At 49.9% G+C, this 24,223-nt stretch overlaps 2 protein-coding genes across 6 annotated transcripts in view; one reads left to right on the top strand and one right to left on the bottom strand.

Moving 5' to 3' along the window:
* HORMAD2 (HORMA domain containing 2) overlaps positions 1-8,122 on the bottom strand; it is a 24,938-nt gene extending 16,816 nt beyond the window's left edge. For 3 of the 5 annotated variants that reach the window (XM_041420319.1, XM_041420323.1, XM_041420322.1), the window contains exons 1-6: positions 7,078-7,198; positions 4,879-4,963; positions 3,965-4,109; positions 2,320-2,383; positions 1,306-1,342; positions 34-54 (exon numbers count right to left, since the gene is read on the bottom strand). In XM_041420319.1, the coding sequence (XP_041276253.1) occupies positions 34-54; positions 1,306-1,342; positions 2,320-2,383; positions 3,965-4,109; positions 4,879-4,923 (312 nt within the window). In that variant the 5' untranslated portion in view covers positions 4,924-4,963; positions 7,078-7,198. Of the gene's footprint in view, positions 1-33; positions 55-1,305; positions 1,343-2,319; positions 2,384-3,964; positions 4,110-4,878; positions 4,964-6,576; positions 6,598-7,077; positions 7,199-8,027 lie in introns of those variants that run through there. The other 2 variants (XM_041420320.1, XM_041420321.1) reach the window with 2 other exon arrangements.
* On the top strand, positions 8,029-24,223 carry LOC121344399 (acyl-CoA dehydrogenase family member 11-like). Its single transcript, XM_041420317.1, has 14 exons — positions 8,029-8,402; positions 11,716-11,948; positions 12,558-12,657; positions 13,682-13,799; positions 14,189-14,322; positions 14,421-14,579; positions 15,282-15,376; positions 15,631-15,730; positions 16,655-16,795; positions 17,110-17,202; positions 17,566-17,673; positions 22,567-22,738; positions 23,455-23,521; positions 23,797-24,223. Exons 1-14 carry the CDS (start codon positions 8,109-8,111, stop codon positions 23,906-23,908), a joined length of 1,926 nt encoding a protein of 641 aa, XP_041276251.1. The 5' UTR covers positions 8,029-8,108; the 3' UTR covers positions 23,909-24,223.

Raw genomic sequence — 24,223 nt, 5'->3', positions numbered from 1 at the left:
AGGGAAGAAAAAACTTTGTATTCATTTACTTACTGCAAGGACAGCCACGTGTAGCTAAGGAGAGAAAACAAAAACAAAACACAAAATCAACATCTAACCTTTGTGGGCAAGGAAAAGCAAGTCCTATCAAACCCCGACTGCCTACACAGGGAGAAGGAATAGATACACTCAACAAACCAGGAGTTAAAACCCTTTTTGCATATTCTTCCCAGCACAGCATCAGCAACACCTAGTGGCCAGTTTGCCTGGCTTGACACAGTTTCCCAAAAAACAACTCCATGCTCAGTAATCCCCCTTGGGACTCCTTTCAAACAAATCCCCAAATACTGGTTTAAAACTCTTCACAAGACCACCCATCCCTACTGAAGGTTAATATTTGCTTTCTGTTAGGAAATTCCCCAAAGATATTTAATTTATGCTCTATCAAGGAATTGCACATGGGACTGCCCTTAAAAACAATCTTATAACATGCATTAAATCCCTCAGTTTTTCCTTAATCCTTGTCAAACAATTAATTTATGTCTCTCATTAAAAAAAAAAAAAGGGCTAAATACCTCCTAGAGCTGTCAGCAAACACTAACACTGTTAATTGTGCACACTGACAGTTGTACTAATGTCTGAGGAACACTCAGATCGTCAGTGCCAGAACCACCAGTGCTCCACCTGGTCTGGAGGAGCTGGGCTGGTGAACAGTGCTGACACAGAGCACAGCAACTGGGCTTTTTCCTGTGCAGGGCAGTTTTTATGTGAGAATCAGCAAGGAATATGAGCACTTGCTAGCTGGTTTTGTCCTGGAAGCAGTTACATACCTTGTGTGGTGAATTAAGGGGGAAAAAAAGGGGATAAATTCTGAGCCTGAGAGAAAAGCCAGGAGGGCTAGAGAACATGAGATGAAGGGGAAAGATTAGGGAAAAGGAGATGAAGGAAGCAGAAGCACAGAACCTCTCCCAAGAAAACAAAAACAGGCAGGAGATCCAGATCTCAGCTCTCTGCCTGGCAGGATCTCTATCAGATGTAAGAGAACACAAATGCAGAGCATAGAATTAAGAAAAATCCATTGCAGGCCGCAAATTAGTTCCCACACCATGGACAGGAGAGCCCAGAGAAACTGGACAGGATTTGAGCTCAAGGCATAAAATCCCAAATCTCACACTCAGGACAGGGTCCTTCCCCTGTCCCATAGCTGTAAAGGTTGTTGTGGGCATCAAAGATCCCAAGAAAAACACAGCAGGAATAGAAGGATAGTTTTGTTCTTACTTTACAAAGAAATAGGACACTAATAAAAAGTGAAAAAAACCCACTTACATACTGCTTCTCCAAAGCATCAAAACAACCTTGAATCCTGCCAGGGAAAAAAACCAAAACATGTTAATACTAACCAGCAATATTTATCTCCTGATCTGTAAACATACTCCTTAGATGTGGGTTAAAGGGCATTTTTTCTGGCATTAGGTCAACACAACCAAGAACATTTGGGACTTGTGAAGTCCTTTTCAGGTCAGTCCCAAAGGCAGCACTCTACTTTCAGTGCATCTGTGCACTGTTACACTTCTGGGGCATTATCCTGTCAGCCCAGAGCCTGCTTGAATCCCGACAAAGACAAGGAGTGGAGGCCAAAGGCTGGCTCTGAGTGTGTCCCTGCTCAGTGCTCTGTTCCAGCTCCCCAGCCAGAGCTTTGATGGCTCTTTTCCCATCAGCCTTGTACAGAGCTCGGCTCAATCTGAACATGTCTGGTCTTGTAAATCTTTGTTATCTGATGCAGAGTTTGCAGCAATGGATTTTCTCAAAGTAGTAAATATTATTTGAAGCATCAATGGCCAGATATTTACTTTTGGAGTCAAAGGATGTGCAGCAAGGTATCTCCCTAGCACATCAGGGACAGTTTTTCTGCTTGTTGGGAACATGCCAACTGTGAAATACATCCTGAAGAAAACTGTGGGGTTCATAGAGAGGGAGATAAAATATTGTACATATTGAAAAACAAGTGCAAGAATTCCTATCAAAGTGAAACTAGAAAAAACTAAACACAACATAAAGGATCTCATGACAGTCTTTACCCTCTCTCTGCACCTCTGCTGCCACATGTGCTCTGGGGCCTGACCATGACCTCACTGCAGCCAACACTTCCACAGACCTTGAACTCACATGATCTCAGTCACTAATTCTGTCCTGCTTACACAGGGCAAGCACCCCCAGCTGCAGTGGGAGCTCCCCTGGCACCAGGGCATGATGTTTTCCAGTTCAGGAAGAAGAAGAATGCAGGGGCAGATGTCTCCTACTCAGCACAATTTTGTCTTGGTTTCGCTGTTACTCACTTACCACTTGACTATCTGCAATGATCCCAGACAGCTTTTATCTTCTCGGAGAATTTTTAGACAGAGGTCTGCAAAACCAGATTTAGCACATAGTTACAATCCTTATCACAGCTCTTGGGCAAACACTGAAACTAAGCCAGTCCATCCTCCCTTTTTTGGATAAAAGCTTTATCTGAAGGTCCTTCCTGAGCGGAAATGTTGGGTTTCCACCAAGGCCCAGGTGGGCTGACACAAGCTTATTGCTGGGTTTGCAAATGTCAGAGCTTTCCTCAGAAGCCCTGAGCTCTCTCAGAAGAAGGGATGGAGTTACAGCTTCATTACAGAACACCAGCAGCTTCATCCTCTCCTCTCTCCTTTTCTCCACTCCATCCTCAACCATTCCCTAACATCTTCCCTTCTCCATTCAGACTTCACCAACATCCATGTGAAGTGATGTCCCAACGACTGTGCTCACAATGCACTTTCTGTGAAGCTTTTCCACACAGCTCCTTCTACCTGTGCTTCCAGGCACTCAGAATGGCAGGTGTCCTACAGTGAAAAGGGGCATTAATGACACCTTAGGATTCAACCAAGGGGCCCTTGAAGACGTGAGCAGGTCAGATGTTAACACCCCTCATCAAAGAGGCACTAGACAGACCTGACATTTGACCAGTGGCTTTTCAGGGTTAGGGGATCAAGAACCAATTTGGGATTTCTGTACTTTCAACCAAATCTACAAAGTACTTGTGAACATGTTTCAGGGTAACTAATGCCATAAGGGAAAACACAGAAATGGACTGGAATGCATGGGGACATTTCACACTTTGAATGATCATAAAGATGTTCACGAATCAAAGCATCACTAATTCTTGGGATTGTGTGACATGGGTTTGATTCTGAAAGCTCTTTTTTTTCCTTAAAAAGTTCTGATTCCCAAAGCACATATGAGATAGTTTTCATGGAAATAAACCCAAAATCCCAACACTGGAACTGTTTTACACTGAAGGAGGAATGATTTAGATTAGATGTAACTCAGGTTTTTATAATGAGGGTGGTAAAACACTGGCACAGGTTGCCCACAGAGAAGGTGGATGCTCCATTCCTGGAAATATTCAAGGTCAGGTTGGATGGGGCTTGGAGCAACCTGTTCTACTGGAAGGTGTCCCTGCCCATGGCAGAGGGTTGGACTTGATGATCTTTAAAGGTCCCATCCAGCCCAAACCATCCCACAATTCTATGAAAATGGACAAATCTAATTTCATCCCCCCAATGAAAACTAAAAATGTGAACCTCATGGGTTCAAAGATCCAAAAGAAAATAAAACATTCCAATAAGAGTAAATTTTTAAAACTTTCTGTGTTTTAAGTCACTCTCCTGGCTCGGAGACCTGATTAATGGGGCTGGCACTGCCAAGGAATGACTCTAAACCAAGAGGAACAGCAACAGAGAAGCCAGGAGCTCAAGGTTGTCTTCCATGCTCTCTATCAGAAATTCTGTCTGCACCCACACTTGAGAAGATTTGAGAATTTGTAGCCAACCCCCACCCAAAGTGAAGTCACACAAATGTGCAGCCAGAAGATAACACGGAAGGCAGATTCTGTGTAAAATGCAGATCACAGGTAAAATGCAGTGAGCAGAAAGAAGCCCTCAGCACAAACTGCAGGTGTTACCATCCAGATAGCGAGTGCCATAGGAGCTCTCTGGGAACAGCCCCCTCATGTAGGTTATGCAGGACACAGAGATGGCCAGGAGCCTTTTCACCAGCACCAGGGACTGCTGCTCCGTGGTGATGCTCTCAGGGAACAGCACTGCTTCCTGGAAAAGCACGGCAAGGACAGAAATAGCACCTTCTTAAGTGTAACACAGATTATATTTAGAAACAAGTCTCAGCAGGTGGGAAGAGGGTAACTCAGAAATATAAAATGAAATTTTAAGGTTTCTCTGGTGTTTAAGCTAGGCAGGGAAGACTCAAGTGTGAGGTGGGTGGATTAAATTATTTAAGGGCAGAGATCAATAGATCTGCCATCATTACCCAGATGCAGAGTGCACTGGTAGGCTGTGCCTTCCCCTGTATCACATTCCCACCCCCTCCACTGCCCCAGTGCTGGCACTTTACAGACAGCCTCCCCTCAAAAAAGGCATGCAGTTTTAATTGTGGAGTCACACAAGCCCAAGCCTGGTGTGGCAACCACTGCTGTACCAAAGGTTGCTGTTTTGAGCTCTGCCAGCAGTCTGAGTTGCCAACAGAGCGATTTTAACTCCAAGCTGTAAAACAGCACCTGGAGCTACAGTAAATACACACTGTGTGATGCCACACGAACAATGCAGTGGACACTGCACTAAATTTAGTTCTTCCATTACTTTACTGCTGTTCTTCCTGCTAATAAAGCTCTGTGCACACCTATGAGCCTACATTTATTGAGTCAAATCATGCCAGAGCCCCACACTGCCTCTCACTGAATTAGAATTAATCCAACTAAGAACAGTGCAGACAACAGAAAGGTTTCCCCCTCCACAGGCACAGGGCACCAGGTCCCAAACCGAGAGCTAAGATTGTCTGCACCACCATATTTTAATTTTTTACCTTAGAGGGCTTTTTCTTTTGCTTGAGTAGCTGCTGAGCAGCCATCCTGTGCTTCAAAGACCTGCCTTCCACTTGTAACTAAACCCTGGAAAATAAAGAAGGCATGAGACACGTAGAAAACACAGTTACTGCTATTTCTCATCTATATTAAAGTAAGAATGAAATTCCTCAGAGTTTGAAAGCTAATTGCCAGGAAGGACAGGTAAAGCAAAGCAAACCAAGGGTACCCCATGGCACTGAGCCTGCAGAGCATGAAAACTCCTGCTCACTGGTAAACAATCAATAGTGTTTGAAATTCAGGGCCACAACTGCACCTGGTGTCAGTCGGTGCCACTTCAGAATGCATTTCTCATTATTCCAAACCACAAATGTTAATTCCTACAACCATCAGAAAGTGTGAAGGGGGAATGTGAAAGAACTGGAGGTCTGCCAATAGCAGTTAATATCTTAGCAAGGGTAAGCAGGAAACGTGCTAACATTGGTCTTGGCCAGGATAAGGGAATGATTCTTCTGGGACACTTTGAAAGGTACAAAAAAAAAAAAAAAAAAAAAAAAAAAAAAAAAGAGTCCCAATTGTTTCAGTTAGACAAGCCTGGATTGAAAAGGAAAATACTCATTTTACCAGAATGGAGAGTTGATTGATACAGGCAATAACACTGGATATTCCATGTTTCTCACTTGAGCGAGGTGCTTGATTTAGCACCATCTGACAATCCTGATTAAAAACTTCCATTAGCTGGAATTAACAAGGCCTGTGTTAACTGGTTTGAAAAATGACTTGCTGGGAGATCTCCACATCTCATCGTAAATGGGGGATGTTAATGAAAGGAAACACCACGAACGGGTCCCAGAGGGATGCTGCCGTGTCCACAGCCACTCGACTTCCCCAGTAACAAATAGAGTAATAGCACAAACACGGTGGGGTGATTTAACTCCTGACCTAATGCAGCCTTTTATTAACTCAGCTGATCAAACCTTGTTCTGCATTTGCACCTTTTGTGCTTTTTTTTTTCCTGTGGAAGCCTCATTTCCATTTGCTGGCAGTCATTAAGACAAGTTGATCGAACACGGTGACAGCTTTTATGCTAAATTTAGCACTTCATTTAGTAATGAGGACAGATTACAGCTATAAAAGTATATTTAAACAAATACACACCTGCAAAATTTTTAACGTGTTAAATATTTTAGCAAAGTAGCTTTTTTTTTTTTTTTTTACCCAGTTACTCTGAACAGGACTGGAATGCAATCAAAGCAGACAAAGGTGTTGTAATTATAATGTGAGATTATTAACTAAATAAAGCTGATTTAGGTGAGGCAAAGATGCAAGAAAACATGTTTTATAAATCATACAACATTTATATTGATTTTCTGAGGAGGAAACATCACCCGGACCAAGCTGACCCATTACAGCCCAGCTATTCAGGTACAAGGCACAAGACTTTGGCATCAGTGTCTCACCAGGGCTGGAAGGACAGAAGTTGCCTGGAACTCCAACGCTCCCCCACCCTGCAGCCACCTTATCATTGAATATCAGCAAGTTAGTACTGAAAGGGAAAAGACAAATCGCGTCCTCAGGAACCCGCTACTTCCCGACACCCTGCACTCTCACTCTGCCCCTTGACCCCTTGTGCCTAATGTTGGAAAAGTGAGGCACCACAGCCTTTAAAAAACACCCATGAATCCAAAGATGTGTTTTACCCATTTTTTGGAGAGGTTCCTGGGAAGTTTTACGAGCGGGAGCCCAGGCCCGGCCGGGGTGCACAGAGGGCCGCGTCCTGCCCCTCACACAGCAGCACCGTGAGGAAGCCCCGAGCCCCGAGGGGGGCGGCGGGGCTGAGGCGCGGGAGCCGCGAGGCGCTGAGGGAGCCCTGAGGGAGCCCCGAGGCGCGGGGGAAGCCCCAGAGGGGCTCCCCTGGGGAGCGGGAGCGGCTCCCTGAGGTACTTGGGGTCCCTGAGGTGCGCGGAGCTCCCCGGAGGCGCTGGGAAGCGCTGTGAGGCACGGGCGGACCTCATGAGGCACTGAGGGGTCCCTGAGCTCCGGGCGCCCTGAGGCACCGAGGAGCCCCATAAGGAGCTCCCTGAGGAGCCCCTGAAGGACAGTGAGGGAGCCCTCCTGCGGCACGGGAGACCCTAGGGGGCTGAGGGCACCCGTAGAGCACGGCATCGGCCCTCCCCAGTCCGCCTGGGCAGTTCCCCTACCTGTACCGCCCAGCCCGGCTCCGCGGGCTCCTTTGGGCACGGCGCCGCCGGACGCCCGGGCGTGGGCGGTGCTGAGGGCGGGAGGAGGCGGGAGCAGCCCAGCTCTTGAGGCGAAGGCTTCACCCTGCCCTGCACCTGCTCCGGTTCCGGGCTTGTCGCCTCTGCCTGTTCGCGCGGCTATGCTTGGCTATGCTTGCCCTTGCTCTGCCCCTGTCTCCGTCCCTGCCCATGTCTCTGTCCTTGCTGCTGTATCTGCTCCTGTCTCGACCCCTACTGCCCTGTCCCAGGAATTCGGGCAGGACAAGGTGCTGCAAAAGCACAGCCATGGCAGGGGCGGTAGTGTGGTATCATACTTGTTTAAAATCACTCTATCGTAAAATACTGGGTTTATTAGCAGCATATAACCCCAAAGGAGGTGCAGTTTTAAGTTACTCAAATCCACGTTCTTAGAATACTCTGATACTTTTCTAGGGAAAGGGAGACTTGGTATCATCCCAATGCAAAGGCATCAGGGACTTCACAAGGAGCAGAGTATTTTAGAGACAGTGTCATAACCTAGGCAAGGAGGATGGGTTCTCTATTTCACTGGTATGTTATTTACAGAATAATCTGCCTAAACCAATTCTTCCCATCTCCAGGCAATTTGTTATCCTTCAGATAAGGAAACATATTTTTTCCTTTTTATCTCTACTCCAAGCAGTTCAGGGGGATGCTCATGAGAGCACACCCCTCCCTTCCCAGTTCCCCCAGCCCTGGAAATGTCAGTCTGTCCAGTTATGATGGTTTGCCCAGCTGATAGGACAACAAACACACTTGTGTTTTTCCAGACCTCTTTCCTAAGACCTTTTCCCTAGTTCAGTTAAAAAACAGCTGCTGGAAAGCTCCTCCCTGAGGGAGGAGAGAAGACTTAATTGATTTTACAAGAATAATTTCACAACACACAAACAAACCAGGACTGGTGCTGCTGTTGGGCGAGGAAGGCTGTCTGCAGGTGAGAGCTGTAGGCGAGACCCCCAGGGCTGTGCTGGATCATGTTTGCCGGTCGCTTACCCTGGCGGAGATCCAGTGTCACGTGCAAGTTGTGGCAATCGGGTCACTTTCTGCCTTGGGGCCGGTGCCAAATGTTGAGTATTAAAGGAATCAACACCACCGTGGGGCAGGAGCAACAGGCCAGCATGAAGGAAAAACAAGTGTCAGAAGATTTGGAAATGCGCCTCCCAAGGAGAGATGCAGAGGTCCTCTTCCAAGAGCAGCCTGAGACTGGGAACCAGTACTTGGAAGACACTTTGCTTTGGAGTTACTTGAAAACACACCTTCCTCCCAAGGTCAGTTCGCGTTTCTGTGTGTACCCACCACAACTCTGCCGAGTCGCTGCCTCTGACTCTGAACTGAACATTTGTCTGAGCCTTTTTGTGCCTTTGAGTGTTTAACTGGAGGGAATTTATCAGCATTCCTTAAAACCTGTCTTGTTTAAGAGCAGAGATGACAAACGCTGCCAGGACACACACAGCAAGTGGTCCAGTGGGCTCCTGGGACTGGGCTGGGTGTTGCAGGGCTGTTTTGGGATTGTCAGTGAGGGCATTTGTTGTCTAGTTATGTAGAGAAAGGAATTTCTGAGAGAGGAATCAGACTACGATGCTTACAAACTCTGCTTTGTTCTTCCACCTCTCTTCCTGGTGAAAGAGGGATTTTAAGGAAAATTCCTAAGGACTGGGGCTGTTCTCAGCTGGGTACTCAAGAGGGTGGAAAGGCCCCTTGGGCTTGCTTGCTCCCAGCACACATCCGTGGCATTTCGTTTCTTCAGCCAGGAAAGGCTCTGTGTGGATTTCAGGGGTGCAGATGAGGGGGTGAGGCCCCAGGCTCTGGATGTCTGTCTGTGAGCTCCAGTCCTACAGGAACCCCTGGGAGGAGGCTCACCTCACTCCCTGGCCTGTGCCATCACCCCAAGGGCCACAAGTGCTTCCCACTTTTCAGGGAGCAGTTTTCATGGAGCAGAGTGTGACCTCTCTCCATGATTTATTCCAGCAGAAGCAATGCCATGACTTCTAAAGCCACCAGATCATAGGGGAGGGGACCTGGCTTTCAGTGAGGCTCCCACTTCCCCTGCTTGCTCTCCAGGTCTGTGAGGCCTGGCAGACAGTGTGGGAAGAGTATGGTGGCAGTGCTGGGAGCTTGTCACAGCCATTCCAAGAGAGAAGAATGAGGCCTCCCTAAGCACCACCATGGCCTTATTGGCAGAAGAGAAGACAGGAAAGGAGGACACTTTTGGGTAACCATGAAGGTCCTGCTCCTAACCTGCACCTTCGGAAGAAGCATGATTCAGGTCTCCCAGATAATAAAAGGATCAGTACAACAAGGCTACTTCCACTCCTTCCCCAAACTGAGAAGAGCAGCTCCAAAATCTCCCAGAGAACCGGGAGCAGCATTTTCCTTTCGTTTCTGCACTCGGTCCCAGCGGGGCAGTGTTGCCTCACTGCTGGAGAGGAGAGCCCGGGCTGCTGCCTGCAGCACTGAGAGCCTGCTCTCCGTGGGAACCCCTTCCTCTCCAGGCAGTGACAACCCCTGAAGCTTTGGGTGCCCCACCGAAGCTGGAGGATGATTCCTGTTGTGCTATTCCATGTCAAGTACAGAAATTTTCTTGAAATGGCACAAAAAATTTCTTTCTCTGTTTGAAGATGATTTAAGGAGAAGGCTGAATTAAGCATCTGCTTTTTCTGGTTGTTGTTGTGAAGAGGAATCTAGCAGGCTTTGCTGTCCTGAAAGTACATCCTTTAATATAAAGGACGTCTATTGGCACTCCTAATGTGTGTAATTAATTTGCACATTTCCCATATCTTCATGCTTATGACATCAAAGGACAGATTAGGGTGAATGAGACCACCCAGCAGCCTCAGCCCTGACCCAAGTGATTTGTCCACTCCACATCCCAGTGTCCTTTCTTTGGAGCACCGAGGCTGCTGTGTGTGACATTCAGCAGTCACAAGTGTAGGAGTATTGATTTTGTTCCTTCACCTTGGAAACAAACACCTTTTTTTTGGGTAATTTGGTGGTTTGGCAGGCTGTGTGTGGTCAGGGCGTGAGCTCCCAGTGAAGCAGCTGGGGGCTTTTAGGAAATATGGATGATGGCGAAGGGATTGTTGTACGAATTCCTTGTATGAACCCAGACCAAGAGATCTGCTTGGTAGACTCATGTTCTTCTGCCTACAAATCCCACCAGGTCAACAGTTCAAAGAGTCCTGTGCTTCAGCAAAGCCCATGAACTTTGGATTCCTGGGTTATGCCTCAGAAACAACCTTCAAATTGTTGTCAGCCTTCAATTGTTGTCAAATTGTTGTTCAAAGATTAGAGGTGCATGCCCATGGCAGATATGGATGTGGCATAGCTGGAGCAGCTGACAGGCTCTCATGCATGGTTTTGGCTTGTTCTGTGATTTTTAACACTGTTTCACTGTTCTGCTGAAGGAAAACCGGCTAGTCTGAGGATGGAGATTTCCAGAGTAGCACCTGGAGAATGTGTGTTTGAACTTCATCACACACATGGAATGGCAGAGGGAGGAAGGAATCAATCACACAGGATGTAGATTAATGGAAGGTCAATACAGGGGCAGGCAGGGAAAGGAAAAGCCATGTTTGTATGTCATCAACAGGAAATTAACAGCGTTTGTAATTGCACAGTTTTGGGTGCAGCAATTATTGCATTTGCCTCCTTCATTATTTTATTGAGGAGGGAACAAGCATCTCTCAAGAGGAAGAGAACAGCAAAAAAGATTCCTTTCATGGTACCTCTTTGATCCCCAACACAGTCTTGGATGTGTTTAGGCCAATGAGGTCCAACAGGGCTGGAGGTTGGGTTCTCCTGCCTGGTTTTAGTAATCTATATTTAGGTTATTTAAATCTGGGTAACTTCACTTGGCTTTGCTCATAAACATGGAAGAGAACTTGCAAAAGGCAATTCCTGTCACCCTGAAATAGGGATCTGAGGGGGTTGGAATCAATCACTCCTCTGTGAGTGCTGGTTTCCCTCCATTAACCACAGACATATTATTCCATCCAGGTCAGCCAAGCCCAGCAGAAATGAGGGCACATTAATCCTTCAGGAAGGATCCCTGGGTGCAGGGTGGGAATTTGAATCTAGACATGTTGTGTGCCAGGCTGAATCTGAAAAGGCTGCTCCATCCCTCTTTTTCTAATCTGACAGGCAGGTAGCTGCTGAGCCCAGTGGAAGTTTTCCTGTACAGATGAAGGCGTTCTGGTTTTGGCAGCCTTTCCTTTGGCATTCTTCTCCAGCAGTAAATCAGGAGCAGCCGAGGGACCTCTGGAGACCGTCTCATCCAACCCCCCTGCTCGTGTGCATGTGTGTCATTCTCAGCCTTGACACTAAAGTGCTTCTGTCTTTTGTGAAATCCAGAGATGCTGCCAAAAGTAACTTGAAAAAGTGATTTTGAGGGGAAAAAAGTGACAGCAGAGCACAGCTGTGCCAGCAGAGGCTGAGGGAGCTGTCCTGCTGTATTATGGAATGCATGGAAGGGCCAAATGGCAGGAGACCACTGGCATTGCAGGACAACATGGTCAGTCCTCTGCCCTTCCAGCTGGGACTGAGGCTGGGATGTGCTGAAGGGCTCTCCTTGCTGCTCCACAGGTCCTAGAGGAGGTGCATCAGGACCTGGAGAGGTTTGGAAACCGCCTGCTGACCAAGATCCAGCCTCTGAGTTGGGAATGTGAGCTGAACCCCCCTGTGTTCCGGCAGTACGATGCCTGGGGGCAGCGCGTGGATCACATCCACACCTGCTCAGCATGGAGGAGGATGAAGGAGATTTCAGCAGAGGAAGGGCTGATTGCTGAGGCCTATGAGAAGAGATACTCCAACTGGAGGTAACGGGGACAAATTGGGAATGACTCAGAGCCTTCCTGATTATTCTCAGCAAGGTTTATTCAGCGTTTTGCAGGACTGAGCTGGTTGTGTAACCAGCAGCAGATGCTGCACGGACACCAGCACACCTCCTGCTGTCCTCAGCAGCTCTCTCTGTCCACTGCAATGTTCCACCTCACCAGTGATAAGCCATAACTAATGGCCCACACTTGATCATAATATTCTTTGATGTCACCTTCCTGATTGTGGGGCCTGGCAGTTCCCTGCACCACTGCAGCTTTGTGTGTGTTAGTTGTAATGCAGCTAAAGATGTGGGATTTCACTTGCAGGTGTTTTGTATTCCAGACCATGGAGAGAGACCCACATTTCTTATTGTTTAAAAACCGTACAAGCTGGCCTGGTGCTGGCTGTCCCACTGGGACTGAGAAACTCTACTGCTCCTCTTCCCTCTTCCTGGCTGGAACAGTTTTTACCCTCTCAGAAATAAATGGTCTGATCCTCATGCATTCTGGCTGTAATTTTTCCTCTCTTCCCAGTCGAGGTATTTTATCCTCGTGCTGTTGCATTGCTGTGTAACCCATCTGTTTTCCCTCTGTCTCTCCCTCTCCCAGCCGCCTGTACCAGGCTGTCAAACTGTACTTGTTCTCAAGCTCCTCTGGAGGTTTCAGCTGTCCACTGGCCATGACTGATGGCGCAGCCAAAGTCATTGAGGTATGAGCTTGGCTGGTCCCTGAGGGCACAGCCCACATCCTGGCACTGCAGGTTAGAGACAGGAGCACCAGCCAAGGATGGAGGAGCACTGATCCATCTGGTTCTGGGCACAGCCCTTCCTTGCTCTGTGACTCAGCTCTCTCTCCCACTGCCTTTCTCTGTGAGGTACAAAGCCTTTGTGCTCACGCCAACCTTTATATTCACTGACAGCACTGTGTTCAATAAGGCCTTTGCTGCCCGTGGCACCTGTGGCACTGCAGGTAGCTGGAAAGTTGTCCCAAGTGGTAGTGTCCAAGGCCAGGTTGGACAGGGCTTGGAGCAACCTGGGATAGTAGAAGGTGTCTCTGCCCATGACAGGGGCACCCTGTCTCTGCCCATGACTGGATGAGCTTTTAAGGCCCCTTGCAACCCAAAGCATTCTGTATTTCTATGATCCTATGAATATATTTTTACTACAAGACAATTTGTTTTCCCATATTTGTGTGGAATGGCAGTTAGATATAGTAGGCTAGATCCATACCTGATGTAAATTCACCAAACCACCAAGACTCTACCAACTGGAATGTTTGGCTCTGCATCTTAGTGACCCCCTTTGCATTGCCTCAGTGGCTATGTAGGATTCAGAGGAAAATATCCCTTAGGTAGCCAACCCTGGCCATTTAAATACACAAAAACTTAAAGCAGCAAAAGGTAGTTCCCTCTTCACTGCAGACACCCAGCATACATGAACCTGGCACATGGGTTTTTTGGGACCTCTCTCCCCAGAAATCCAAGGGGATAGGGATGCTTAGCACTCCGTGTTGTAACACAGGTCTGCACCTTCTGTCTGCACAGTGCTGCAGCAGCTGGTGGGAGCTGTGCTGGCTCATCAGCTCTCAGCAGCACCTGCAGATCCTCTGCAGTGCAGGACACCCACCTGGCTTCCAGACTGGCCTGTGTGAGCCCAGTTGCCAGTTAAGGCAACTGTGTAATGTCAACTATTGTGTTATGATCATTTCAGTTTATTTTCCCTCCCCTCAAACAGTCACTGGGTATTCCTGGATCTCTGAAAAACGCTTTTGACCGTCTGACATCCCGTGACCCTGAGAAGTTCTGGACCTCTGGCCAGTGGATGACCGAGCGAAGGGGTGGCTCGGATGTTGGTACGTGCTGTGGGGTGGGAACAGATGTGGCAGTGAGAACTGAACACAAAGGATGTGGGGAACCTAAAAAGCCAGGGAGCTGGTTTAGGACTTCAGCAGAAATCATCCAAATCCTCTGCACAGCTCTGCTTTTTAACCTACAAAAGACCCAATCTCTGTCCTCTTGTGCACACAGAGCCCTTTGTGTTCTCGGCTGAGGTAACTCCTAAAGAACTGGATTATACACACTGCATTTCTTATCAAGGGTCAATGAAAGAGATTAACAGCTAACCAATGCTCCATCTTCATAGCAAGAAGTGCCTTAAAGGAGCTGCTGCTTACTCTGTAAAATCAACAGTGATTGGCACAGAAGTTCCCATAGGACCAGGAAATTTTCACCTCTGTTTCAGCAAACGGCACCGAGACCATGGCCAGGAAGCAGCCAGATGGCACCTATCGTCTGTATGGATTTAAGTGGTTCACATCAGCAGCTGATTCTGATATGGCATTAACCCTGGCCAGGATAGCAGATGCTGAAGGACAGGTAAACCAGTTCTGTTGGGTGGGGAACCATGGGAAGGAGCAGGGGCATTCTTTTTCTTCCTTGTTGCGTGGTAATAAAATCCCCTCTGTACGTTGCAGTGTACCCAGGGCTCCAGAGGCCTGTCCCTGTTCTTCCTGAGGGTTCGGGATGAGGAGGGGAAGCTGAACAACATCGAGGTGCAAAGGCTGAAGGACAAGCTGGGCACGAGGCAAATGGCAACAGCAGAGCTGTGGCTGCAAGGAGCCAGAGCAGAGCTGGTGTGTAAGAGTTCCTCTGCCCTGGGGACTGGGCTGCCCTGCCATGGCACTCGCTCCTGGGGCTTTCAGCAGAGATCCCAACTGAAAAACTTCCTCTCTTCCACCTCTCTGGCTTGGCTGCTGACATGACAGAACAATTCACTGGTGGGGCTCTGTGTGAGGCAGAGCTGACAAGAGTTCAGGAAAAGATGTGAGAGAAGACAACAAACAACAACAAAGTTATTTTAGGCTGGTCATTTCTGTAATCCTGGTTCCTGAGCCAGCAGAGGGACAATTTGTGTAGTGTGCAGGTAGGAGCAAGCAGCAGGGACCAGAACTGATCATGCTGACATGGTCTCCAAAAGCCGCTTCTCAGGTTATAGAAACAGAATTCCAGGATAGGTTGGGTTGGAAGGAACCTTAAGGCTCATCTCATTCCAACCCTTGCCATGGTCAGGGACACCTTCCACCAGACCAGGTTGCTCCAAGTCCCATCCAGCCTGGCCTGGGACACTTCCAGGGATGGGGCAGCCACATCACACCACAGACTTGGCTAAAATGACACAAATGTATTTTAAAGCAAGCCGGTCTCTGAGTGCCTGAGGGCAGACAGGGACAGAGTGGGCAGCCCATGTCCATGTGCCTGTTGACACCATTTTCATTCCCGTGTCCATCCCTACCCAAGGCATGTGAAAGGCTCATGTCAGCCCTTGTTCCTTGCAGATCTCTGCAGAGGGCCGTGGAGTGGCCGCCATCTCCAACATGCTGAACATCACTCGGATCCACAACGTCATTGGTGCAGTGGCTTCCATGAGAAGGTGAAGGCAGCATGGATCCCCCCAGGGCTGAAGGAGCAGGACAAGGGGACTTTGCAGTGCTTAGCATGGAGCCAAGTGTCTCCTTTGTGGGACAGGCTGGAGCCAGCAGTGCTGGAGGAGGTTGACCTGTTGGTGGGTAACCTTTACAGGTTATAGCTAAGCAGGGTTCTTATGGTAGAGGAGACTGCAAGGGAATGCTCAGAAGTGGAAAGCTGCTGGTGTAACTGTTCACTGTGTGTGTTTCCATCCTCCAGGATGATCAGTCTGAGCAGGGACTATGCCTGCAAGCGCATGGCCTTTGGGAAGCTCCTCAAGGACCATCCCCTGCACATGCAGACAATAGCCCGGATGGAGGTGAGGCTTTTGGGAGCCAAGCTAGACCTGTTGGGAAGGAAAGAGGGCAGAGATCCTGTGCTGTTAGTAAGCACAGCCAGCCTGCCTCCACTCCGATTTAGGAGGCCATTCCTGCTACAGCAAGGTGGATGCAGCAAGGGCATTGTTGTACTCTAGTGGGATTTGATCTGATAACAGACCTAACTCCTGTGCTGGACTTCAGGTTATCCTAAACAATTACCTGGGAGTTTCCCTGAGAGAAAGAAGTGCCCTTACTATGATAGCCATGACCTCTGAAGTTGGGTGTTTGCCTCAGATTCCAGGCCTGACACCACAGTCACCTGACTCTTGTCCAAGACTGGCATGGACACATCCAACTTCCCTGGGAGCTCCTGCACCAGGAGATGGGCTGTAAACAGTATTTTAAAATTCTCTTGCAAGGTGGGGGAAGGTGGTCAACATCTGTCAAACATGACTTCAGGCTCCAGCCTCTCATTGCCTGTGGACAGAACTCCCCCTCTGAAAGGAAGGGCAGATTGTCCCACAACCCCTGATGCTTCCCAAATCAAAACTTGCCAGAGAAGTAAGCTGCTCCGGAAGAAATCTGTCACAGACTTTGCAGCTCCAGGTGCTCAGAGGTTGACCATCATCTCACATCCATTACCTTTTGAAAATTTGTGTATTTGGGGCCTGGATGCCTTTTAGGAGTCTTGTTAAGGCTCAAGGAGGCCTGATGTAATGCATTGCCCCTTTACTTACAGTGTCCAAGAGTGGCAGAGAACCTTTAATATTCCATGCTTTGTGCCTTGGCTGCTCAGAGTCTCCGAAGCTGTGGGTCTGAGCAGGCAGGGGTGGCTTTTTACCCTGGAGGCAATTTCATGCCTGGGGTCCTGGAGTCAGCAGAGTCCAAGACCCCTGCCAGTGATCCCTGTCCTCTGCTCACAGGTGCAGGTGAGAGGGGCGTTTCTGCTGCTCATGGAGATCGTTCGCCTGCTGGGCCTGGCTGAAACCAACCTGGCGAGTGAGCAGGAGCAGCTGCTGCTGAGGCTGCTCATCCCAGTGGCCAAACTGTACACGGGGAAACAGGTATGGAACAGATTGATTAGCCCAGAGTGTGGAATGTTGGCAACCACAGAGCTGGGAAGAGGAGTGAGTGACACAGCAGTGAGAGCAGGGGATACCTGCAGGGCCTGCAGCAGTTCCTGCTCTGGAGGCAGCTGCTTCTGCAGGTCCTCTCTCAGCTTCACTCCCATCTGCTCCTCCTGCAGGCAATGACCAACCTGCCTCAGGAGATGAGCAGGACCCAGTCAGCCCATCCCAGCAGGAGCTGCTGTGTGGTGTGGGAGGTTGGATTTTCCCCTCAGGTACTGTGGATCATGCCAGCTCTCTGCATTTTGCAGGCTTCTGCCGTAGCTGTTGAGGCGATGGAGAGTTTTGGGGGCCAAGGTTACATGGAGGACACAGGCTTGCCAGTCATACTCCGGGATGCTTTGGTAAGAGGGTGGCAGGAGAAGGTCCTGTGTGTCACCAAGTCCCCTGCACAGCACTCTGGTTCCCTGCTAAAGACACACTCAAGGGAGAACACAGCCCTCCCAGGCTCACTCCAGGTGTGTCAGCTCCTGCCTCACTGCCTTCCTGCTGAGCCCAGCCATCCCCGGGGGAGGACAGGATGTCTTCCTGGAGCTGAGGCTGTTCCCTAGCACAGCAATGGAGCTCCACTGCTCCCTTCCACTTGTTGTGAGACAAGACATCTCTGGAGATATCCTTGGTATCCCTTACTTCGGCCGTGTCTCTGCTCCCTCACACTCCCCTTTGCTGCAGTCACTGCAAAGACTCCCTGATGCTCTTCCACACAGGTGCTGTCCATATGGGAGGGAACAACAAATATCCTGTCCCTGGATGTGCTGCGATCCCTCGCCAAGAGCCAAGGGCAGGCGATGGCTGTGTTCCTGTCCACAGTGCAGGTGAGCCCACACCCACCCTGGCAGAGCCTTCTGTGGGGTTTGTGCTCCTGGCCGAGGCTGGCAGGGAATAGGCCCAAACTGAAAGCTTTAGATGAGTATTCCAACAATTGGAATTGTGTCTTACAATTCTGCTCCTTAAATAGCTCTTCCAAAAACAGGATGCAGGCAGTGCTAATCCCGGGATCCTTGTGTGCTTTCAGCTCAGCAGTGGGGAGCTTGGCACTGTCAGAGTTCCTCAAGACAGGTACCAAAATAAGTGTATTTTAAATGTGACTCACCTTCCTGAATCCAAAATAATTTTGTGGTTTTGTTTCTTAACTGGAAAATCACCACAGGACTACTGAATATTGAACCTCACTAGGGCTATCTACTGCATTATGACTTTCTATTTTTATTCCCTGAAAGATGGAAAAAGCCAAAGGAATTTCATTTCTGCCTCTTTGGATTTGCTGTTCTCTGGCTCTACTTTTAAAGCTGCTCAGGTGACAGGAGTTCAAAACAGCTCAGAGTTTCGTGAAGGTGAAGGAGCATCTCCTGGCTTGGTGCATCCCAAAAAGGGAGACAGGAGGCAGGATCAGAGGGTGTTGTCTCAGAGGTGACATTATTAATCCAGGCACAGCAATCCAGATCTCGTTAGCCCAGGCACAGAAAGGGAATCCTGGGCATCTGGAGTGCTGGATTTGGTGGTGTGCAGCCTTCACCTTCCCACCCAGACCCCATGAGAAGGGAAGGGTCTGGGACAATGCTCTCCTCCAGCACTGGGGACTGGACAGAGCTTTCCAGAGCCTGAGTAGTTCTCACGGTGGTTGCAGTTGGCAACTTGTGTCCCATCTCACCCCCCCCAGTTCAGCTGTGCTCTGTACACAGCACCTCTCTGACCTCCAGGGGTGAGGGTCCCCTTGCCATCCTCTCAGAAAACTTGGAGCAATACCTCAAACGATTTGGGCACCAAACAAGAAGCCAGATCTACTCAGGAGCAGGACTGAGTACATCTGCTGGGGGCAAATCCAGCTGTTGGCAAACAGCAGCTTAGTCTGACACTGCAGGTAATGGATGGATGGAGAAGTAAAGGAGCTGTGGGTAGGCTCTAAAATAATTTGGAAAGAAGCAGCCTACACAGTCTTACACTGAACACTAATTTAAATAAACACCCCACAAAGGTGCAGCTCCCTGGTGCTGCTGGGAGGGCCCCTCCAGCTGCTCAACAACTGGATAATCAGGGGAGCATTAGGGAGCAGAGCGCCGTGATGCAGAGCAGGGACCTGCAGAGCAGTTACACGAGTACTGAGATTCATTAATTAACGAGCTCCTCAGTGCTCCCATCAATCACGCTGTGGGTGAGGCTGGAGGGGGAGGGTGAGTGCTGGCTTCAAGGTCTCCAAATTCCAGTAATGCCACTGCCTTTACTGTCCAGGTCACACTGAGGCTGCTGCATGTCCAGGGAGAGGGGTTGGGTCGGGCTCAGCGGTGTGGGTGCTCCAGTTCTGGATAGGATCAGACCTGGCCAGTTTAAGCTTTTCCTTTATGCCTCGGGCAGCCAGGTGCTGGAAAGGCAGCCTGGGAGGGATTTCTGTCTGCAGAGTTCTGCAGGAACGTGCTTGAGTTTCTATACCAGAATCAGGTTTTCACTCACAAGTGATAAACAACATCTTTCTGAGCTCCAGGTGTCCAAATTCTTTCAGTCTGTGAGTCTGGTTAATTTTGAAACATCCCTCCCAATCCTGTCTACTGAGGAAATAATTTAACCCATCGTAAAGGGGTTTTTACTGCACCAATCCATTTCCTTTTTATTGATGCACACGAACCGAGTAGAATTTATTTTATGTTTGTCCATCAAGGTTCTCAGTGTGCAGGACTTGTGCCCATTGTCAGAGGCTTTGCAGAAAGCAGCATTAGTACCTGTACAGCTCCTGGTTCTCTGAAGGTCATTTCAAGGGTAACGCCAGGTTTTGCTTCTATCCTCTATCAGTTGTCTCTACTGATGGTGAGATGCCCAGTGCTGGTGGGGCTGTGATCAGGAGCAGGAACCAAGGGTTGTAATTATCCTTAGGAAAAGGGAAATACAGAGAACTTGCCCATCCTTGCACAACGTGACTATGAGAGGTTGAATTTTTAGGTTTTTAATACACAGGTGAGTTTGTGACAAACCACCTTGTCTAGAGGTTATGAGTCTGGAAATCCTGGGGAGAAGGGTGAGTGGAGGGGCTCCAGCCCTTGGAGCATCTCTGTGGCTCCTCTGGGCTCTCTCCAGCAGCTCCAGGTCCCTCCAGTGCTGGGCCCCAGTGCTGGGGCAGCTCTGCAGGTGGGGTCTCACCTGAGTGGGGCAGGAGGGCAGAATCCCCCCTCTCCTGCTGTCCATGGTTTGGGATCAGTCCAGGACACATCCTGACTTCCAGCTCTGCTGTGGTGAGAATTTCAGGTGGATACTGCGCAGGGCCAGTCAGTTCGTGTTGTACTAAAATTTTATTAGCTGGAATTTTGAGCCAGAGCCCTGGGTGTACTTTCAAATTCAATTACAGTCTGAAAAGTGCCTCTAAAATAGCTCAGGGCAGTTTGTTGATTGTTGCATTTGAGTTACTTCAGGTGAAATTTTTGCACATCCCAGGACAGGGTCTCAGCACCAGCCTCGCACGTGTCATGCAAGGTTCAGAATCAACTCTTGCCTCAAGAATTTCTGTGTAGGGCTGTAATTCAGGCTGTAAATCAGCCTTGCAATCTCAGACATATGACAGTGTTTTCAGGTCCTTTTCAGACCAAAGCCCCAATTTTCAGGCAGCGGGAAACAAATCGAGGTTATTGATGTGGGGCCGTGTGTTCGCTCCAAGCATTGACACAAAATTGTGCTTTTAGCCCTGCTCGGGATGTTCCTCCTGTCACTGTATTTTTAGATACTCATGATTAATCTTGTAAGTAAAAACCACTCTGACCACATGGTTTGGGAGCAGTGAGAGCAAACAAACAAGCAGCATCTTAAAATTCCTCCAGGAAAACAGAGGGAATCAGAACAATTGGAGCTCTGGAGCTCCTTTGCTGATCCTTTCAGGCAGTAAGGGGTGGTGGGGCAGTGATGCTGTGTGTGCCTCCTCCCAGAGCTGGAGCAGAGCAGCTAGGAGAGAACAGGAACTGCTCCTGCCTTGAGCATTGTCCTGAAGCAGCTCCCAGCCTCTCCATCCCAAGTGCAGAGAGAGCATGGAAAAACCTTCCAGGAGATCCAGGGCTTTTGGTTAGGAAAGGAACAAGTGCAATTGGAACAACAACAACAACAAAGTAAATTATTGGCGAGCAAAGAAAATACAAGGTCTTTTTTATCCCTTAAGGACCAATGATGATTTTACATTCCTGATCCATATTTCCAGGTGTTCAGATCCTCCAGCTGTGGCAGTATGTCTGTGTCCCAGCCACAAGCAGCAGGTGGTGTCCCGTGCTCGGCCAGTGCCATGCTGGCTCCCACCCAAACTGTGGGAATTGATGCCTCTGGGATCTGTGATTCTCGTTAGCAGCAACCTCCAAGCTACTTCAGAACATTAGTATTCCATGGGCTTGGAGCTTTATGGGCTTCATGCTGGCATTGGAGTTGTTCTTGTATTTGACCAGCACATGCTGGGGGTGTTTCTGCCCCTGGAGCCCAGAAGAGCAGTACTGGGAAGTGTGGAAGTCCGGGGTCTGAGCAGTCAGAGAACATGGAGCAAACCTGGGTTCAGCCCAGCCCAGATGGATTTCCTGGTCCAGTAAGAGGAGCTGCGGGATCACCTCAGCACTGAAAGCCTGAGAAACATAAAAAATTCCTTCTGTGTAGCTGCTGCTCACAGGCTTCAGTCTCGTCTGCAGGTTATTGATGGAGCTAATTAATGAACAGCACCTCCCATCACGCTGTGCTGTTCACATCCAGCCTTTGGGGATGCTCTCCAAGCTGATCCCTCAGTCCTGCTGCAGAGAGAGGGGCTGGAGTGAGGAAAGATGGGACCACAGCACACGAGGCAGGGCCAGCCCCAAACACAGGCAGTGTCCCATCCCTGCTAACAGGGAACAACACAGGAGACACAGATGAACAGTGTGGGAATGCCATGCCCAAAGAACAACAATTCCAGACTCTCTCAGCAGAGTAGCCCTGGTGCTTTCACAAGGGATTTGGGATGTGGCAGAACAGAAGCCCAGCTCAACCAGGGGAGATTTTAGGCAGTGCTGCTGGCACAGTTAAATTCCCAATCTTCATCAGAATCACAGAATCCTTTAGGTTGGAAAAGCTCTCTGGGATCAAGTCCAGTCACTCCCCAGCACTGCCAAGGCCACCACTTACCCATGTCCCCAAATGCCACATCCACATGGCCTTTACATCCCTCCAGGGATGGGGACTCCACCACTGCCCTGGGCAGCTGTGCCAGTGTCTGACCAACCTTTCAGTGAAGAAATTTTCTCTAACATCCAACTTGAACCTCTCCCAGTGGTGCTTGAGGCCATTTCTTCTTGTCCTGAGACCTTTCCGACTGACACAATGTGCAGAGGAAAGCTCCTTTAAATGTGAATTTTCCTGCCTGGACACAGCTTGAGCATATTTGTGCAAGTTATTATATAACCCTGGGAGAATTAGGCCCTCATACAGGTATAGAGTTAGAGAGAATTTGGGATGAGAGCTGGTTCCCACATGCAGCTGGGAAGCCAGAATGGAAACAGCAATGTACTGGCTCTGGTCACAGGGAATTCTCCCTCCCCAAGGCAAGGCTGGGAGCTTTCTTTTGGGCACATCCCCTTCCCTGGCTGCTCCCCCTGTGCCAGTGGCAGCCACCTGGATCTGGGTTTGTTGTCAGCAGCTGGGTGTGCCCAGAGTCCCAGCAGCCTCTTCCCTGGCACAAGGCAAATACACTGGAATGTTTTCTGTGGTGGTTCTCTCTGCAGAAAAAGCTGGAGCTGGCTTCAGGCACTGAGGAACTGTCCCCAGCCGTGCAGCGGGCACGGGAAGCCATCGGGAGCCTCCGCCAGTTCCTGGCAGCCGCGGGCTCAGAGCGGGCACTGACCATGGAGCTGGCAGCCAGGGACTTCTCCTACAGCCTGGCACGGATCTACACAGGCAGGGCAACCACAGGAATCGCAGATCCATGGAATGGGCTGGGTGGGAAGGGACCTCAAAGCTCATCCACTGCCACTCCTGCCAAGGGCAGGGACCCCTCCCACTGTCCCAGGCTGCTCCAAGCCCTGTCCAGCCTGGCCTTGGGCACATCCAAGGATCCAGGGGCAGCCACAGCTGCTCTTGGCACCCTGTGCCAGGGCCTGCCCACCCTCCCAGGGAGCAATTCCTAATTCCCAATATCCCATCCATCCCTGCCCTCTGGCAGTGGGAGCCATTCCCTGTGTCCTGTCCCTCCATCCCTTGTCCCCAGTCCCTCTCCAGCTCTCCTGGAGCCCCTTCAGGCCCTGCAAGGGGCTCTGAGCTCTCCCTGGAGCCTTCTCCTCTCCAGCTGAGCACCCCCAGCTCTCCCAGCCTGGCTCCAGAGCAGAGGGGCTCCAGCCCTTGCAGCATCTCCGTGGCTCCTCTGGACTCTCTCCAGCAGCTCCAGGTCCCTCCTGTGCTGATGGATTTCAGACCAGGAAAGGGCTGGGAATCAGCCATAGTCGCCTGATTCACACCCGGGTCAAGGGTGGAGCTCTGAAGCTCAGTCCCCACCTTTCATGCTGAAGCAGCTCAGCCTTCAAGCACTGCTGAGGAGTGACCATCACCCTTTTTTCCCGAGCCCTGGGCTGTTCTGGCAGGAGCCTGGGAATGCTGACACCTCCTACTCCCCACAGGAGCTCTCTTAATGGAACACGCGGCTCGGCCTGACGCTTCCCGCACAGACGTCTGCGCTGCCCTGAGGTAGGCACGGCCCTGTCCGCCCATGTTCTGGATGCTTCCACGGGCAGTGCCAGAGGCTTTGCTCTGCCTCCGGGGCGATCCAAGCCTTGGCCGGGGCCAGACCCACGAACCCAGCTGGGAACAAGCAGCGGCTGCCCTCAGCCCCGGGGCTTTTCCCTGCTCGGGCGATCTCCATTCCCGCACTGACGGGCGGGATCCCAGCTGGCCACGGCTCGGGTTGGCACCAGCCCGGTGCGTGTGGCAGGCTGGCACTGCCCAGCCCTCTCTCCATCCAGGTGGTGCAACCAGGAGCTGTGTCCGGTGGCCGTGGAGTCAGGGAGGGGCAGCTACGGGGAGGGGGCAGCGCTCCAGGACAGCGCCCTGGTGCTCGGGAACAGCCGGCTCTGAGCGCCCGCCGCCCCGCACGGACACGCAGCCCCCAAATCCTCAGGTACCTGCAGATTCCAGGTGTGGTGGAATGTCCCGTTCCACAAGGAGCCAGATCAAATCCTTTAGGAGTGACCCCCACCTGCCCCGGGCTGAAATCCACGGCTTTGAAGTTCACTTCAAGGTGCTGGAATGTTCTCACAGTGCTTTAGGCAAAGTCCAAGTGATAAAATCCAGACAAGAGCTGGAAGCAGCAGCTCTTCAAGTGCCAGCACTCTTCTTTTTTAAGAAAACCAACCAAAATCAAACTGAAGCTGATTAAATCCAGAAACCCAC

This window comes from Onychostruthus taczanowskii, unplaced genomic scaffold (assembly GCF_017590055.1).
Source record: "Onychostruthus taczanowskii isolate IOZ18803 unplaced genomic scaffold, ASM1759005v1 scaffold64, whole genome shotgun sequence".
NCBI lineage: Eukaryota > Metazoa > Chordata > Aves > Passeriformes > Passeridae > Onychostruthus > Onychostruthus taczanowskii.
This window is presented reverse-complemented; position numbering and strand designations above follow the sequence as displayed.

Excerpts from the sequence above, each read along its gene's own strand:
- LOC121344399 (XM_041420317.1), top strand. The coding sequence starts at position 8,109 with ATGTTTGCCGGTCGCTTACCCTGGCGGAGATCCAGTGTCACGTGCAAG. Across the intron at positions 15,731-16,654 it reads AGACAATAGCCCGGATGGAG|GTGCAGGTGAGAGGGGCGTT; the intron begins GTGAGGCTTTTG and ends CTCTGCTCACAG. Across the intron at positions 17,203-17,565 it reads TCATACTCCGGGATGCTTTG|GTGCTGTCCATATGGGAGGG; the intron begins GTAAGAGGGTGG and ends TCTTCCACACAG.